The sequence below is a fragment of the Drosophila innubila genome (assembly GCF_004354385.1).
Source record: "Drosophila innubila isolate TH190305 chromosome 2L unlocalized genomic scaffold, UK_Dinn_1.0 4_B_2L, whole genome shotgun sequence".
NCBI classification, from domain to species: domain Eukaryota; kingdom Metazoa; phylum Arthropoda; class Insecta; order Diptera; family Drosophilidae; genus Drosophila; species Drosophila innubila.
Window position 1 is genome coordinate 11,354,874 of NW_022995372.1, and position 15,294 is coordinate 11,370,167.

At 37.0% G+C, this 15,294-nt stretch overlaps 2 protein-coding genes across 2 annotated transcripts; both read right to left on the reverse strand.

The window, feature by feature from the left end:
* Positions 1-3,222: 3,222 nt before the first annotated feature.
* LOC117781772 (protein YIPF5) lies at positions 3,223-10,498 on the reverse strand. Its single transcript, XM_034618597.1, has 6 exons — positions 10,328-10,498; positions 10,042-10,256; positions 9,810-9,844; positions 7,833-7,943; positions 7,550-7,734; positions 3,223-3,707 (listed from the first exon to the last, which is right to left on the reverse strand). The coding sequence occupies exons 1-6, from the start codon at positions 10,417-10,419 to the stop codon at positions 3,545-3,547; spliced, it is 801 nt and encodes a 266-aa protein (XP_034474488.1). The 5' UTR covers positions 10,420-10,498; the 3' UTR covers positions 3,223-3,544.
* A 543-nt stretch (positions 10,499-11,041) lies between these two features.
* On the reverse strand, positions 11,042-15,007 carry LOC117780637 (V-type proton ATPase catalytic subunit A). The gene is made up of 5 exons (XM_034617246.1): positions 14,960-15,007; positions 13,748-13,848; positions 12,946-13,643; positions 11,912-12,889; positions 11,042-11,851 (listed from the first exon to the last, which is right to left on the reverse strand). The coding sequence occupies exons 2-5, from the start codon at positions 13,821-13,823 to the stop codon at positions 11,759-11,761; spliced, it is 1,845 nt and encodes a 614-aa protein (XP_034473137.1). The 5' UTR covers positions 13,824-13,848; positions 14,960-15,007; the 3' UTR covers positions 11,042-11,758.
* Positions 15,008-15,294: the final 287 nt, after the last annotated feature.

A 15,294-nucleotide genomic window follows, 5' to 3' on the forward strand; every position in this document is an offset into this window, starting at 1 on the left:
TATTTTGATAAGAAAATAAAAATAAGCATAAGGATAACGCGAATTTAAAAGGTACAGCTTTCAACTTTAAAGCTGAATAAAGCTCCATTAGGATCGACTTAAAAGTTTTACTTTATAGGATTTCCTATACACTTATCCTGAAACTGAAATATACATAAGTTTCTGATCAACTTGACACTTAGCTGACATAAATATAAATTTTTTTTCTGACCTTGTTTCCATCACTTTCAAGGTAATCTACAAGTAGTCTCTTAGTTTTTTGAATGCAACTTGTTACAGCTTGTTATAAAACACCTCTTCACAAACATACACAAGCTTATTTACACATTTACATACATATTTGTGTATGTGTATAGCATCTCTTTTATAAAAGCATGTCAGATAGTTTTCCAATGCTTTTCTCCCTTCTACTACTTAATGCGCTTTTAAGTGCGCTAATTAAAAATGTGGCAATAGCACGTTGCTTTTTTTCCTATTGCCCTGAACCTCCCCCTTTCACGAGTCACCCCTCTTTCTCTCTCTTACAGCCATCTCTCTCTCTCATGTGATTATCCATAATTGCGTCAGGTTTTCTACGGATTTGTGCTTGTTGCAGGCGGTTGCGTAATTAACGCCTTTACTTTTGGCCCAGACACAGCTGTTCAACTAACCCTCTCTCTGATGCCCCTCTTTTCCCCTCGTTTCCACTCTTTTCCCCTCTTTACCCGCTGCCCTTCTCCCCTAACTCTCTTGCTTGGCAGCAGCTTTACTTTTATTGCATATTTATATGAAAATGCAGCATAGAGTCGAGAAAAAGCTCAAAATGTAATAACTCTTGTTGTGGCCACGCCCCTGAAGTCCGTATCCTGTCTTTTGATAAGGAGTAGCGATGATGTTGCTGTCTCTTTTGTTAAGCTGCTATTATCCGCAGGTGTTGCTATTGTTGATTTAACGTTCTTCAAAATGAATTCATACAATTTTTTGTACTTCTTAGACAAGGATTTGGTGCCAAGTCCAAGCTGCTTATTAATTCAAAATTGAGCGCAGCTTATAAGCTTACCCCGCCTTTCATTATTCAAAAACGAAATCCCAACCAGTTTTCTTTCCACCTTTTCTGTATATGCTCACCGCCTTAATTGTGCGCTAATTCTAATTATCAGCAACACATTCTAGATCCAGACGAGGAGTCTCTCCCATTTATTCTCGCGCTTCTCCCTCTCTCTCTCTCTTCTCTCTACTATCCTTGCTCCTAACGAGTGTTTATTAATGCTGCTAATGGCGAGCTGCCGCCTTTGATGACGCCCCAACTGCCGTCTTTTCCTGGCCAAGTCCTTCATGCGACTCCTCTTACAAAAATCGCGCGCTCCACGCAATTAGCACACAAATATTGCCGCATGTATTTCTTTCTTTTATATTTTGTATACCCATTTAAATTGTGTAAAAAAAAAGGTTATTATACGTTCGTTCAAATGAGCGGGAGCAACTGCAATCCAAATTGATATAAATAAATAAGATAATACGAAAATCTATAGCAATGATTCAAAATCCGCCATATAATTCAAAATAGTAAATCAGTAACCCATTTTTCATTTAATTTGTTATTCAAATAATTTTTTTTTAATGAATTTAGTTCACTTTTTACTTTATTTAAATTCTGATTTCACATGAGCTTCCTCTCCTTTTTTATATTAAACTATATTATTATCAAATAATCTATTGTTATACTTCTTTTTTACTTTTTTATCATTAAAATTATTATTGTTTCATTTATTACCACAAATTTTATCCCTATGAAGTCTATTTTTTAATAATTATTTTTCAATTTTCTTTTTAAAAACTAAGCTCAATTTAAATTTATTTTACTTTCCAATTTTGTAACTAAGCTGTTTTTTTTATCAAAATTTTTTTAATTTAATTTAATTCTTCTTTAGATATCTTTAAAAAAAATTTTAATGAAAATCAGTTTATAGATACGGAAGGCATTCAATTATTACTTGCAAGCAAGTTCCTTTCCTAGCCATTAGATTATGGATTTATTTTGAATGCAACAAAAAAAATATTCTGGCAGCTGCCTATAGGGTATCAGTTTATTCAGCAGCTCTCCTCCATCATATAGTGCGAATATATATTTTTTTCCTCTCAAGCGACCATAAAAATGCTCCAACCGAATTGTAGTAATTACAACAATTTGCATAAGCGGGCAACGGGCAGTGAGCAGCGGCCAAGGAACAGAGGGTCAGCGGGAAGCGGCAACGAACGGAAATCAAAAAGCGCAAAGCACAAAAGTATGCTACGCATTTTGCAATTTATTCATGCAGACAGGGAACGGGGCAATGGCAACTCGGAGGACCCAAAAACTGCCGCTAATTATGTAATATGAAAATGTGACGACGACGTCGTCAAGGACACGAATCAGGAGCACCCAGACTAAGCCGGAATTATTTGCATATGGTAAGCAGGCACGCAGACATGACCCTTTTCATTGTAAAATACCCTAGAATACATTTCCGGAGAGCAGCATATCCAAATTGACAATTCAATAGAGCTCTGTAATCTACTTTAAACATGACACATAGGGTATCGTCAAGTCTTGCTTTTATGCGACTAGATTATAATTAACTATGCAGTACGATTTCGTATTTTCTACATATAGGAATAATTTAACAAATTTACTTTAAGCCTGCTGACAGGGTATTGTCTATGCAATCACTTTTAACTTAATTCTTACTTATTTGCCTTTTTACTTTCGCCACTACCAAATTCAATTAACACTTCGAATTCTTCAACCAAAATACGTTTAAATTTTTACGTAGAGGCGCTTAGATAACGTTCAAACTGATGGCACTTTCGATACCCTGTAAAAAAAATATAGCTGAAAAAATCAATTTTAAAAAAGCTCAGCAAACAATAGTATTAAATATGCAAGTACTTAAGAAAAACCTTTCCTTACCAATATACAAAGTACAATAAATAAACACAGTGTTAAAATAAATAATTTAAAAATATAAAAATTATAGAAAAGTGCGAGTGTATACCCGTTCAATTAAAACTTACAGGGCAAAATAAGTAAACAAAATGCCAAAAAAAAAATTTAGCTATAAAAAGCTGAGCACAGGAAACGAAAACAGGCGCGTGAAATTGCAATACGTGTTTATACACGTTATATTCATTTATATAAAGAAAAATAAATACATATAGAGTCATTCCGTCGATATTTGCATAGCTGCCAAGTGAAAAACGCAATTTCAATTTGTTAACTTCTTTTTTACTTTTTTCAATTAAATTTATTACACGGCATCGAAGCTGAAAAACATATGAAAAACAAATTTGCAATCGGCGCTTATTTTCTTAAAATATTATCATCTCTATGGACAATGTGTGTGTCTCTGGTTATGTGCCGTGTGTGTGGGTGTGTGCATGTGTCTGTGTCTGTGTAGGACGATTAAAATCATGCAACAATATTGCAATACACAAGGAGAGAGGATAGAAAGAGAAACACAAGGACACAGGGACACGGAGCCAGAGACAGAGACAGTTGCCACAGTGGTTGCCTCGGGGCGGACGCCTAGTAAATGGTAATCAACGCAAATCCTCCATAGAGCACCGCACACGGATAGGCAATCAACAGCTGTTGATGGTCCATGGAGAATGCCGTGGCGAATAGTTTCGATGCCGATATGGCGCACCAGAGTATAGCGATGCCGCTCACAATTAGGCCGAGTGTACCCCTGGAAAACGAAAAACAAAAAAAAAAGATTAGATAGAGGCAAACAGAGAAGTAGTAGATGAGAAGCTCAGTTGAGAGAAGTGCAAAATTAAGCAACGCCGCATACACACATACAAAATCAATAAACAATGCATATGTATGAGCTGCGGAAAGAGTATACGTCTGACTGAGTGTTTTCCATAAAAAATTGTGTGCAAGTGAGTAAGAGTGCATTTGAGTGTATGTGTGTATTTTGTGAATGAATGAACAGTGCAAACAAAGACAGCAGGCGATGTGCAAAGGATGTGCAAACATAGTCCAACTACAAAGCATCAAGTGCTGCAACCCAGTGAGAGAATGCAAATTGAAATATGAGTCGAGGAGCAACGATAACCGGCAGATTACACAACCAGCTTACTGAGGGCTTAGAAAGATGGGAGCTTCTACCCTAAGCTCTATGTGCGGGTAACTGTTTCTAAGACTGCAACTCATCTAATCGCCTGATCGGTAACTAAACTCTATTATTCAATTTTCAATTAGACTAAGGGATGTTCTTCTATTCGCTTTGATATTACATTCTGTTTCAATTATACATACATGGCACTTTATGCAGCAGGACAGCATTGAAAAACACAATATTGTAATTATATTTTGAATTATATTAAAACGTATAGCAAATTTAGGTAACACTTGAAAAGATGCAGTACAAATGTATTATTTTAATAATCTTTTTAATGATATTATATTGAAAAACATATTATAACAAAAACTTAATAAATCTTTAAAATTGCGCTTTAGCAACAATATAACAATTTTAATTTTAATTAAATCACGAATATTATTGCATTGTGTATATGCATTTGTTGTTTTCGGAATATGCTTTAAGATTCATATTTCAGTATGTAATTCCAATAGAATTAACAGAAATTGCGACAAAAATAATATTATATTAAGCAATTTAAAATGTTTTCCAGCTCGATTAATGATGCCAACACCAAACACTATCTAAGCCGAACAATTTTAATCAAGTGTAATTAAGATTGATGACCGGGTGGTGATACATGAATGGAACTTTCAGCTAGACAAAATACACAATCTATAAATAAATTTAATACATTTAAAGTCGACAGTAGTAACAACAATCACAGGAACAAAATCAGAAACACAAACTCCCACACACACACAAAAACACAAACACACACCATTCACAATGCGGTTGCTAAGTTTAATGGATTGCCATTTTCGGTACAGTTTTTTTCTATTCTATTTCATTTTTTTTTGTGGTCAAAGCGGATCAGCTGTCACCTGGTCCCAAAACTGTTGCCCAATTCGCTTTCATCTACAACCTCGTGACCCATGTAGGACCTCGAAAAGCTAACCCCCCTCCCCCCCAAAAAAAAAGAAAGCTCCTAAATTGCCCTTGTACAAAGAGCTACCCCATCGGTTCCCACTTCCCCTTTCTCTACACTCAGTCCCACTTCAATTGCTGTTGTTGTTGATTGTGTCAAGTGATTTCAGGCTTGGCTTAAACAGACTTCCCAATGTAGGTCCAATGCTGCCTAAAACCAATCAAACCAATGCTGTGGGCGTACTGCCACGCCTTTCTGCTATTCAATGCACACACAGACACACACGCACGCACACACATTCAGACACAACTGCTGTCTATATAATTTTTGTGCACTTTTGCATCACCAAACAAACTCAATTAAAAAGTCTGTCTAAAAAAAATCGCAAAAATATGTACTGTAAACTTGCCCGACTACGGCTCTGACTACGACTATATGAACATGCTACACATAGATACACACACATGCACACTTGCAGAAACAAGCACAAAGTGCAGGCGTTTAAAACCAACAAATAAAAAAAACGCCAGCAAACAGGCAACCAAATGGCAATTGGGCAGCTTCAACAGCAGCTGGAAAAAAACTTTAAAAAAAGGAGAGGGGTGGGTATCCAGAGGGGTAGGAGTGGTTTAAAGGGATGGAGGGCAGACAAAACGATGCTGGTGTCGAGTAAGCTACGGCAATAGTTGTTTTTCGTGCCAGCGCCAGTTGAAATTATGACGTGCCAGAGTTCTGGCCAAAAGGCTCGATAGAGTTGGACGTGCGCAGATTGGGGGCGGGGGGCAGATGCCAAAATTTTCTCTTATTTTTTTTGTTTTTGGTATGGTGCACGCAACATTTGCGTGATGCTCGCCAAAAAGAAGAAGCAGCAGCAGTGAGAAAGGAAATAAAACGTAGCCAACAAACTACGCAAACTACACACACACACACACTCCAAGTGCTGAACACATATTTGAAAAGGAAAATACGTGGCCAACTGTGGGTATCCCATATATAGCTCTACTTCACTCTCCCCCTTTCACTCACTCTCGCTGTCTCCCATCATTTACTGTGTCCTTCTTTCTCTCTCTCTTTTGCAAAGTGGCGTGAAAATTAAACGGCACAACGTTTTTTTGTTGTTGTTAAACTCAGCCAGGACGAAGCGGATCTGGAGCCGGACCCTGCGAGCGCCGCTCGAAATTGTTGCCCCAGAGTACACTAAAAGCGCAAATTAAGTTGCCTATTTTTTATGCACCGTTGCAACGAAATTAAAACCCTGTATGCCACAAGAGTGTAGCGTATGTGTAACTATATAGAAGATAAGCCAGGCAAAGTCGCTTTACTTTACGGAGGAGACTATTACTAATTGCAAGTAAGTGTATGTTACTTAACTGTATTTATACAAATAATTGGAGATAGATAAACTTAAATAATTATTATATTTTATCTTTAAGAGTTTATTCTACACATCTAGTCAGACAGGAAAACATAGATGGTGACATTTACTTATTTTAAATAAATATACTTATGTACTTATGTAAAACAAATTTGATCTTTTATCTTTAAAGTTTATTTTACACAACTTTAAGCTCGTCTTTAGATTCTTAAAATTAAGCTACAAAGTTGCCACATCTGCGATTTGATAGAATTAAAAAACACAACTGTATGGCAACCTCTAAACGTGATTGAACTGTTTGGAGTTCGTAAACGTGATGGAAATGTTTAATCTTCAATAAAGCTGAAACAGTTTGTACACAAATAGGCGCCATTGGTTTCGAATTTCACATTTAAATCAGTTTTACCCGAAAAAACAAAGAATAATTTTATGAGCAATTTTTAAATAAAAACTTTAATACAAAATTTGCACATTGTGAAATGAGATTCGAAACAAATTTACCGCATTTTATTAATATTAATAGTTTTAGTTAGTTAAAAAATTGACATAAATAGCTATTATTTTGTAGGCAAACTACATTGGCAGTTGCGAAGTATTTAAATAATTTACTCTACCACTTCTAATACAACTAAAAAGTATACTTAATTCTTTTTGTATTCTTAAAAGATTGAAACTAAAGCTATCAGTTTCTGAGAAGCATTAAGAAGTTAAGCGAAAGCAAATCCTTTTGGGCCTCTAAACTAATCTGAAAGATTTAAATCAATACTAGACACTTGCATTAAATTTGTAAACAATAGTTATAGTTGGGATCGCTATCAAACTAGAAATAACTAGGAATACAAACAAATAACAGCGAGAAAGTTGATAAAGAGAAAAAGAGAGATAGAGATAGAGAGAGAGAGAGAGAGAGTAGAGAGGGTTAAGTAGTTGAACGTGCAGTTGCAGCTGGGCAGACTTAGGCAAAGTTTGTAATTACGGCTTCACACAACGCATTGGCAACTTTTCAATTAAAAACATAAATACAAATCGAGTGCGAGTGGTGGATGGTAGATGTTGCATCGTGGTTGAGTGGTGCATAATGGTGTTGACTGTGCTGGAAATAGTGTAAAAACCTAGCGGGTTGTGTCAACAATTACTTACTGAATAGTGATTAAAATGTTTATGCCGGAAAGCACGACCATGGGCAACAGACAATAGCCCAGTACGGAGGCGACCGCGCCAAAGGTCACTTGGGAGCGAGTGACCATCAGTGACAGCAGACAATAGAAAAATATGCAGCCCATCACTCCAATGCCATAGATATACGAGAATGTAACTTTACCGCTCTACATAAAAAATAAGAAAGAGAAGATGTTATTATTTTTTTTGCTTGTTAGAGTGAAATCAAAAACACAAACATTATGCAATTAGGAGATGTACATACCAGCAGGAGAATGCCACCGAGTGTAAGACAAAAGACCAATGGACCAGCCATGTCCGTATCCTGGAGAATTTGTTGCTCTGTGCCGCGCAAGGGATTAAGCACGGCCAAAGTCTGAAAAAGAGAAAACAGCAATGAGATTAAAATTATAACAACTGAGAGGGATTGCAAACTGGGTATGGGATCTACTAGAGCCTGGATTGGATGGACAACCCATCATCATTCACAACCTGCGGCAGGACACGACACAATTCATTTGTTCGCTCAGTGGTCATAAAATTGAGCCAGAGTTTCGTTTTTTAGAAACAGTTGCTGTTGCTGTTGCTTTTGTTGTTTTCCCCTCTCTTTTCCCTCTCTATGTGTGTGTTTTCACTCGCAGTAAAATTTGAAAAATGGAAATTGATGATAAATGATATTGCAGACCAATGGGCAGCAGAACAGCGGAACAACGGAATAGCGGGGCAGTGGAGCAGCCAGCGTAGCTGTCAACATGTTTGACACACGAGAATTTAGACCGAAATGCCGAGAAATAAATGAAACAACAGCCGCCCAAACAAATAACGAAACAACCAAAAACTATCGTTGATTACAGGCAACACATGTGACCCCTGGGTTGTTAAATTGATCTCAAGCCAAACATAAAATCCTTTTCAATGTTAACATCCTTGTATTGACCATTAATAAAAAATTTTACTAAGAGAATTACACTTTTTTTCTTCAATAAATAAGTAGGATTATATTCCCAAAAACTTATTATTATTACACCAAATATTGTAGGCAATACTAAGTAGATTCAGGAATGTTATATTTTGCGAAAGTTGTAGAAATAAGAGTTTAAAATTTAAGAAAATATAATATAATTCTATCAATAAATACATGCACTTCTAAATAGTTTAATATTTTAGGCAACTCTAGTTTTTGGAATATTCTATTTTGCAAAAGTTGCAATTATAAAAACTGTGAAGTTTGGTTAGTTTAAAAAAAATCAAAAATAAACTATGCTAAAGAAAGCATGACTACGTTCATGAATTTAAAAAAAAAACATCCAGAACAAAAAATAAATATTATAAATAAATCATTTTTAATTGATGTTAATCTGACAATCTAGGAACAGGTAACGATGCTGGTTTTAATTCCGTTTGGTCACACTCTTTTATTTGTAATTTATTGCCAACATTTTTTTTTTGTTTTCCTCCAGTCGAATGCAGTACAATTTAATTAGTATTTCATTTATTTTTATGATGGCACACAAACTCATTAACATTTTCATTTTTCAATTAACACAAACGTAATAAATTCCAACAACTATTACGAAAGCAGAAAAACAGGAAGAGAGGAATAACGGGGGCAAAATTACGCAAATTTTATAAAAATGTACAAAAATGCGAGAAAAGTTGCATAGAGAGAACAATACGAAGGAAAAAGTTTAATTAAAAACACAAAAGTTGTTTTATTTATTTAAAAAAACACTACAACAAAATCGCAGCAGAGCAATGAAAAAATATGTCTTCATTAACGACAGAACAACAAGTGCAACAATGCAAAACGAGCTGAACAAAAAATGGTAAATGGCGACGAGTATAAGCAGCATGCAATAAATAAATACAAAAGCGAAATGCAAAAACATTTAAATTTCAATTAAAAAGCCGAGCAAAGTCGGCAGCGACAGCGGCTGGAAAGGCTCAGCCTAAAGTGCACACTTCCCGTCCCACTTGCTCCATTTGCTACTGCTACTGCCACTGCACAAATTAGAAAACTCAAAACAAAAGCAAAGTGTGTAAAGGAAGAAGACAAAAGAAGAGAGAGAATGCGAAAGAATTGCAGCAGATGAAGTAATTGTGCATGCAAACAAAGTGAGCCAATCTTAAGGAGACCTCCAAGAAGAATTCCACTTTATAAATTGTGTGGCCCAAGGGAATGCAATTAACAGACAGCTCGAGGTGTTCAAGTTCAGACTGCTTCAGTGAAGCTAAGTCTTACCTTTTGGAAGATGTGATTTGGATTGATGCCCAGTTCTAAAAAGAAAGAAAGCAGATAAGGCATTTGTAATTGTACGTACAGTGAATCATAAAAGTATTGGCACACCAAATTGATAAGAGATATTACTACAAGCCAAACATTTGATCCTAGTTTAAGCTGTCAGCTGTCACTTAATTTATATTTAAGGTGTACCAATACTTTTTAGATTCACTGTATGTGTTTGTAAGCTTACCTTCCAGCAGCGGCGGCTCATCGTCGAACTCGTTGCCCGTGGCAGTGGCGCCGGCAGCGCCAGTTTGATTAAATGATTTGTCCTGTGCGTAGGTATTATCTGTGTAGGCTGTTGGATCGTAAAAGCCGCCAAGTCCTTGATTTGGCGCGTTACTATAGGGCGCATCAAAGCTCGGTGGCACCGAGGTCTGTGTATTGTCGAAACTCTGGAAATTGCTGCAATAAAAAGACAACGCCAGCAAACGGTAAACAAATTGCAAGTGTCAATGTGTAAAATGCAAACTCACAGTTCTTGGCCAAACTCGGGCATGTCGAAGTTATAGCTGTTATCTGCCGGCCCAGAGGCATAGAAATCGTTAGGCCCACCAAATTGCGACATGTTTTAACACTCTCTACACAAAATATATTTAATTTAAGTTATTTAGAAATATAGTGCAACACGTCACTGACAGCCACGGCTGCCACACAGCATAATTTTCTGATCTGGCAAGTCGTACCATTTTAGGTAAAATACCAAAAATAGTTTTCTTGGAAAAGTACCTTTTTTAATTTTTTTTTTTTAATTTTGAGACTGGAGCTTTTTAAATTTCTATAGAATTTTTGTAATAATTTTGTCGTTTTTTAAATATTTCTAGAATTATATTTGTAACTTTTTCCCATTGGGGGGACGAGCTTCAAACCTTTGTTAAACTGCTTGCCTTTATTTAATATTGTTCCGAATTTTAGAATTTTATTTAATTATTATATACTGCAAAGTTATTTCATTTTGCGATTTGCATTACATTAAACTTAAATTTGGAGCGGTTGATTGCCATTCACACCTAGCGCCGACACATAAAGCTGTCTGTTAAGCGTATGAAATTCTGTAAAAAGATTGTTAAACTGAAGTGCTGTAAAATTCAAATGCAAGCATGGTTTCAAAAATGAGCGCGAGAATAAAAACATGTAATTATTTTTTATGTTTCATATATATAAAAATTGTTAAATAAAAGTACCATAAGTTTGCTAATTTTAACATTCATAATACATTTTTATTTGTATAGCTCCATTTGCAACACGCACAAAAGTTATTAGTTATAAGGTATATATGCATTTGGACTACGTAATTATTGCGTTTTGTAAAGGACTATAATATTTAATAATATTATAATTTCGTATTGTAACCAACATGTTGTAACACGCAATGACAAAAAAACATTAAATAAATTGTTAGTAGTTTTGTAGTTACAGTTACGTAGAGAACACAATTAGATAACTTTACGATTTTGACGAATTTCATTTATCATTTACTAACAATAAAAATAGTAGCTGTGAATTACAATAATTATATATGTAACCATATATATATCAACATAGACAGTATATATATGTATGTATATGTGTACGTGTATTTCTGTGGGTGTTATTTATATGGCTGGACATTTTTCCATTTTTGCGTTATCGGCTAATTATTGTTCAACTTTTCCTTATCTGATTTGAAAATTCTCATTTTAGCTATTATTCATTGTATTCACTGTATAGTATCATACCAAGTCCAGCCTGACGCAACCGTTCTAAACTGTTTAGCTTAAAAATAAAATTGTTTTTCAAATATCTTATTATTCAATATGTATATATGACTAGCTTTGATGGGGGAATTCGAATAATAACCTAACTTTGGTTGCTTATTTCGTTTTGGTTTTTAAGTTTTGGTTTTTTTTTTCTTTTGTATTTGTTGTCTAATCCTCCAGATTTCGGAAGGCCTGCTGCAGATCCTCATGCAGCTGATCAAAGTCCGCCTTGATCTTCTGCTCGCCATCTTTAACTGGATCCTGGAAATAAAAAAAATATCAAGAAAAATCTTTCAATTTCTTTACTCTTTACTCGCTTACCTTGAACTTCATTGAGGAGAGCTGATACATAATGCCACCCATGGACTCCCTAATAGTATTCCATGTTATTTTATGGTCCGATTGAGCTGTGGATTCAACAGCATGACGCGCCGTCTCATAGAAAGCCATGATATTCTTCAGCATGCCGACGGTTTTATAGAAAGGACACACTCGATCATATGGCGAATAGGAATTCTGTTGTAAGAAGTCATCCTTGAGCAGTTTGGCCACCTCCAGCGTCACTTTATCAGTCTCGGCTAGCGATGCTTTGCCCACCAATTGCACAATTTCAGATAGATCCTCCTCCTCCTGCAGAATCTCCTTGACCTTCGAACGCAGTGCCACAAATTCAGGGAAGTTCTTGTCATAATATTCATCCAGAGCACGCATATATTTTGAATAGGAGATGAGCCAGTTGATGGAGGGGAAATGTTTACGTTGTGCAAGTTTCTTGTCGAGACCCCAGAACACCTGCACAATACCCAGTGTAGCAGAGGTCACGGGATCGGAAAAGTCACCACCTGGTGGCGAGACTGCACCCACAATGGAGATGGAGCCCTCGCGCTCGGGATTACCCAAGCATTTGACGCGTCCAGCGCGTTCGTAGAAGGTGGCCAGACGAGCACCCAGATAGGCTGGATAGCCGGAATCGGCAGGCATCTCGGCGAGACGACCCGAGATTTCACGCAAGGCTTCAGCCCAACGGGAGGTGGAATCCGCCATCATGGCCACGTTGTAGCCCATGTCACGGAAGTACTCGGACAGCGTGATGCCAGTGTAAATGGAAGCCTCACGAGCAGCGACAGGCATGTTGGAGGTATTGGCCACGAGGGCAGTTCGCTTCATGATGGACTCGGTAACGCCACCGATTTCACAGGTGAGTTCCGGGAAATCTCGAAGTACCTCAGACATCTCATTGCCACGCTCGCCGCAGCCGACGTAGACGATGACATCGGAATTGGAGTACTTGGACAGCGCCTAAGATCAGAAGAATTGTGAGTAAAATGGAATCAATGCCCAGATGCTGAACTAACCTGTGAGATGACAGTCTTGCCGCAACCGAAGGCACCGGGAATGGCCGTGGTGCCGCCTTGAACACAAGGGAACAGCGAATCCAAGACACGTTGTCCCGTGAAAAGTGGATGATTTGCCGGAAGCTTCTCTGTGCAGGGACGTGGCTGTCGCACCGGCCACACCTGCAACATTGTATGCTTCGTAATGTCGCCATCGAACTCCGTTTCCAGCACCACATCGTTGAGGTTGTAGTTGCCCGCGGGAGCAACATATCTCACTGTTCCCTTGGCACGAGGTGCCACAAGCATCTTCTGCTTGACCAAAGTGTTCTCATGGACAATACCGTAAACATCGCCGCCCGTGATGTGGGAACCAACACGTACATTCAAGGGATTAAACTCCCACATGACGTCGCGTGAAAGGGCAGGTGTATTAACACCCTTGGGTATGTAGATGGAGCTGGTCATGATGCCAATGTCGCGCAGTGGACGCTGAATGCCATCAAAAATGCTGCCCATAATACCGGGACCCAGTTCAACGGAGAGAGGCTTTCCAGTGCGCAGCACGGGATCACCGACTGTGACGCCAGAGGTTTCCTCGTACACCTGAATGGTGGCCATGTCACCCTCCAGACGAATGATCTCACCGACCAGCTCATAGTATCCCACACGCACCAGCTCGTACATAGCAGAGCCGGACATGCACTCCGCCGTAACAACTAGAGATGGGCGTTGGGGAGGGTGATGATAAAGGGGGAGACAGATGAGTAAGCATCACAATTTGAAGCCAAGGTCAGCGAAAAGGACAAAGATGACGTCTTACCTGGCCCAGAGACGGCAAACACGCGTCCGTATTCGGATTCGCGTTCCGCGTCCTTCATTCTCCTTAGGCTCGACATGTTTGAGGTGCGTTCGTTGTCTCAACTGTAAATGTTCAAATTCGATTACTGCAACGATCAACGAATTTTAAAATTTTAAATTACATAAATTATATTGTATACATAGTATATTTACATTTATGTATATTATTTATTTATATGGCTAGAAAAATTCTACTTGCTTTATTGACTAATTATTGCTCAACATTTTTTAACCTGATCTCAAACCTTATTTTATTCAATGTATGTATATTAGCATTACCAAGACCAGTCTATTGGAATTGTTTACCGTAAAAAACCAACTGTTTTCGAATATTTTATCGGGAAACTTACATAAAGTTGGTCAACAAAGTGTTTTGACAAAATAAATAATATTCAAATGAAAATTTCTCTTCTTTTTCTTAAACTTTTTTAAGACAGTTATAATAAAACAAAAATCCATAAGTATATATGTGAAAATTTTTTATCTTGACAAAAAAATTTCCTTGACTAACTGTATAACATTGCTGCCAACTATTGATTTGAAAAAAAAAAAAAAAACAGAGTAGACGAACACCAAGAAAAAGGGACAGCAAAAAAAAGATTAATCGTTAAAATCAAAGCTATTTGCAATATTCATGTAAAATAAACGTTTTTATACTATAGTAATTCAAAAAACAATTAAACAACGTCGAACCAAAGAAAAAAGACAATTACTTTAAAACGCACAAAGCTTGCGGCGTGTTTTTTCTTATGTGAATGTGTGTATTTTGCCGAATAGGGACTGGGTCCCTCACAGTCGGATACTCTCGACTGTAGCCTTACCTACTAGTATTTAATATAAACAAACACACACATTTTTTGCACGCTTCTTTTCGTTGCAGCAAAAGAAAGCGAAAAAAAACGAAAAAGTAGATGGCGCTGCCAAGCAAGCAGCAGTCCCCAGTGAAAGCTTTAAACCCCTTACAGCAAAACGATCGATTTTTCACACACACGGATTTCCACACTGGCTGCCGACGTCGCGACGTTCAGTTTATAAATGTTACTTTTTAAATATTAACTGCACATACAAACATTTTACGAGTTTTATCTAATCGTATGCACTTAAAACATTGTTTTAATTGCTTTTCTAACGCTGCTACAATAGTTTTTTTGGTTGGAAAATCGCTTTTACTCACATTTGTTTTAGCTCTTATGAAAATTCTCAGCAGACTGAGTTTTCATTTTCATAGATTGGCAGCGCCACACAGTTTTTCAATATATTAAAATTTGTGCCTATCGATAATTTCACATCGTGCCAATCGTTTTTGAACTAACAGTATCAGACCATTAACAGACACTGTTGAGAAAATAAATAGTAATGTTAATCAAATAATTTATTTTAATTTTTAATGCTTACACTGCACTGCTTCCAACTTTTAAGAGGAATAAATAGCTGTATCTGGCTGGAAAGCATCTGATAAAAAGGTGGAATTGCGATGAAAAATAGCTAAAATACTATCCAACTTCTTTA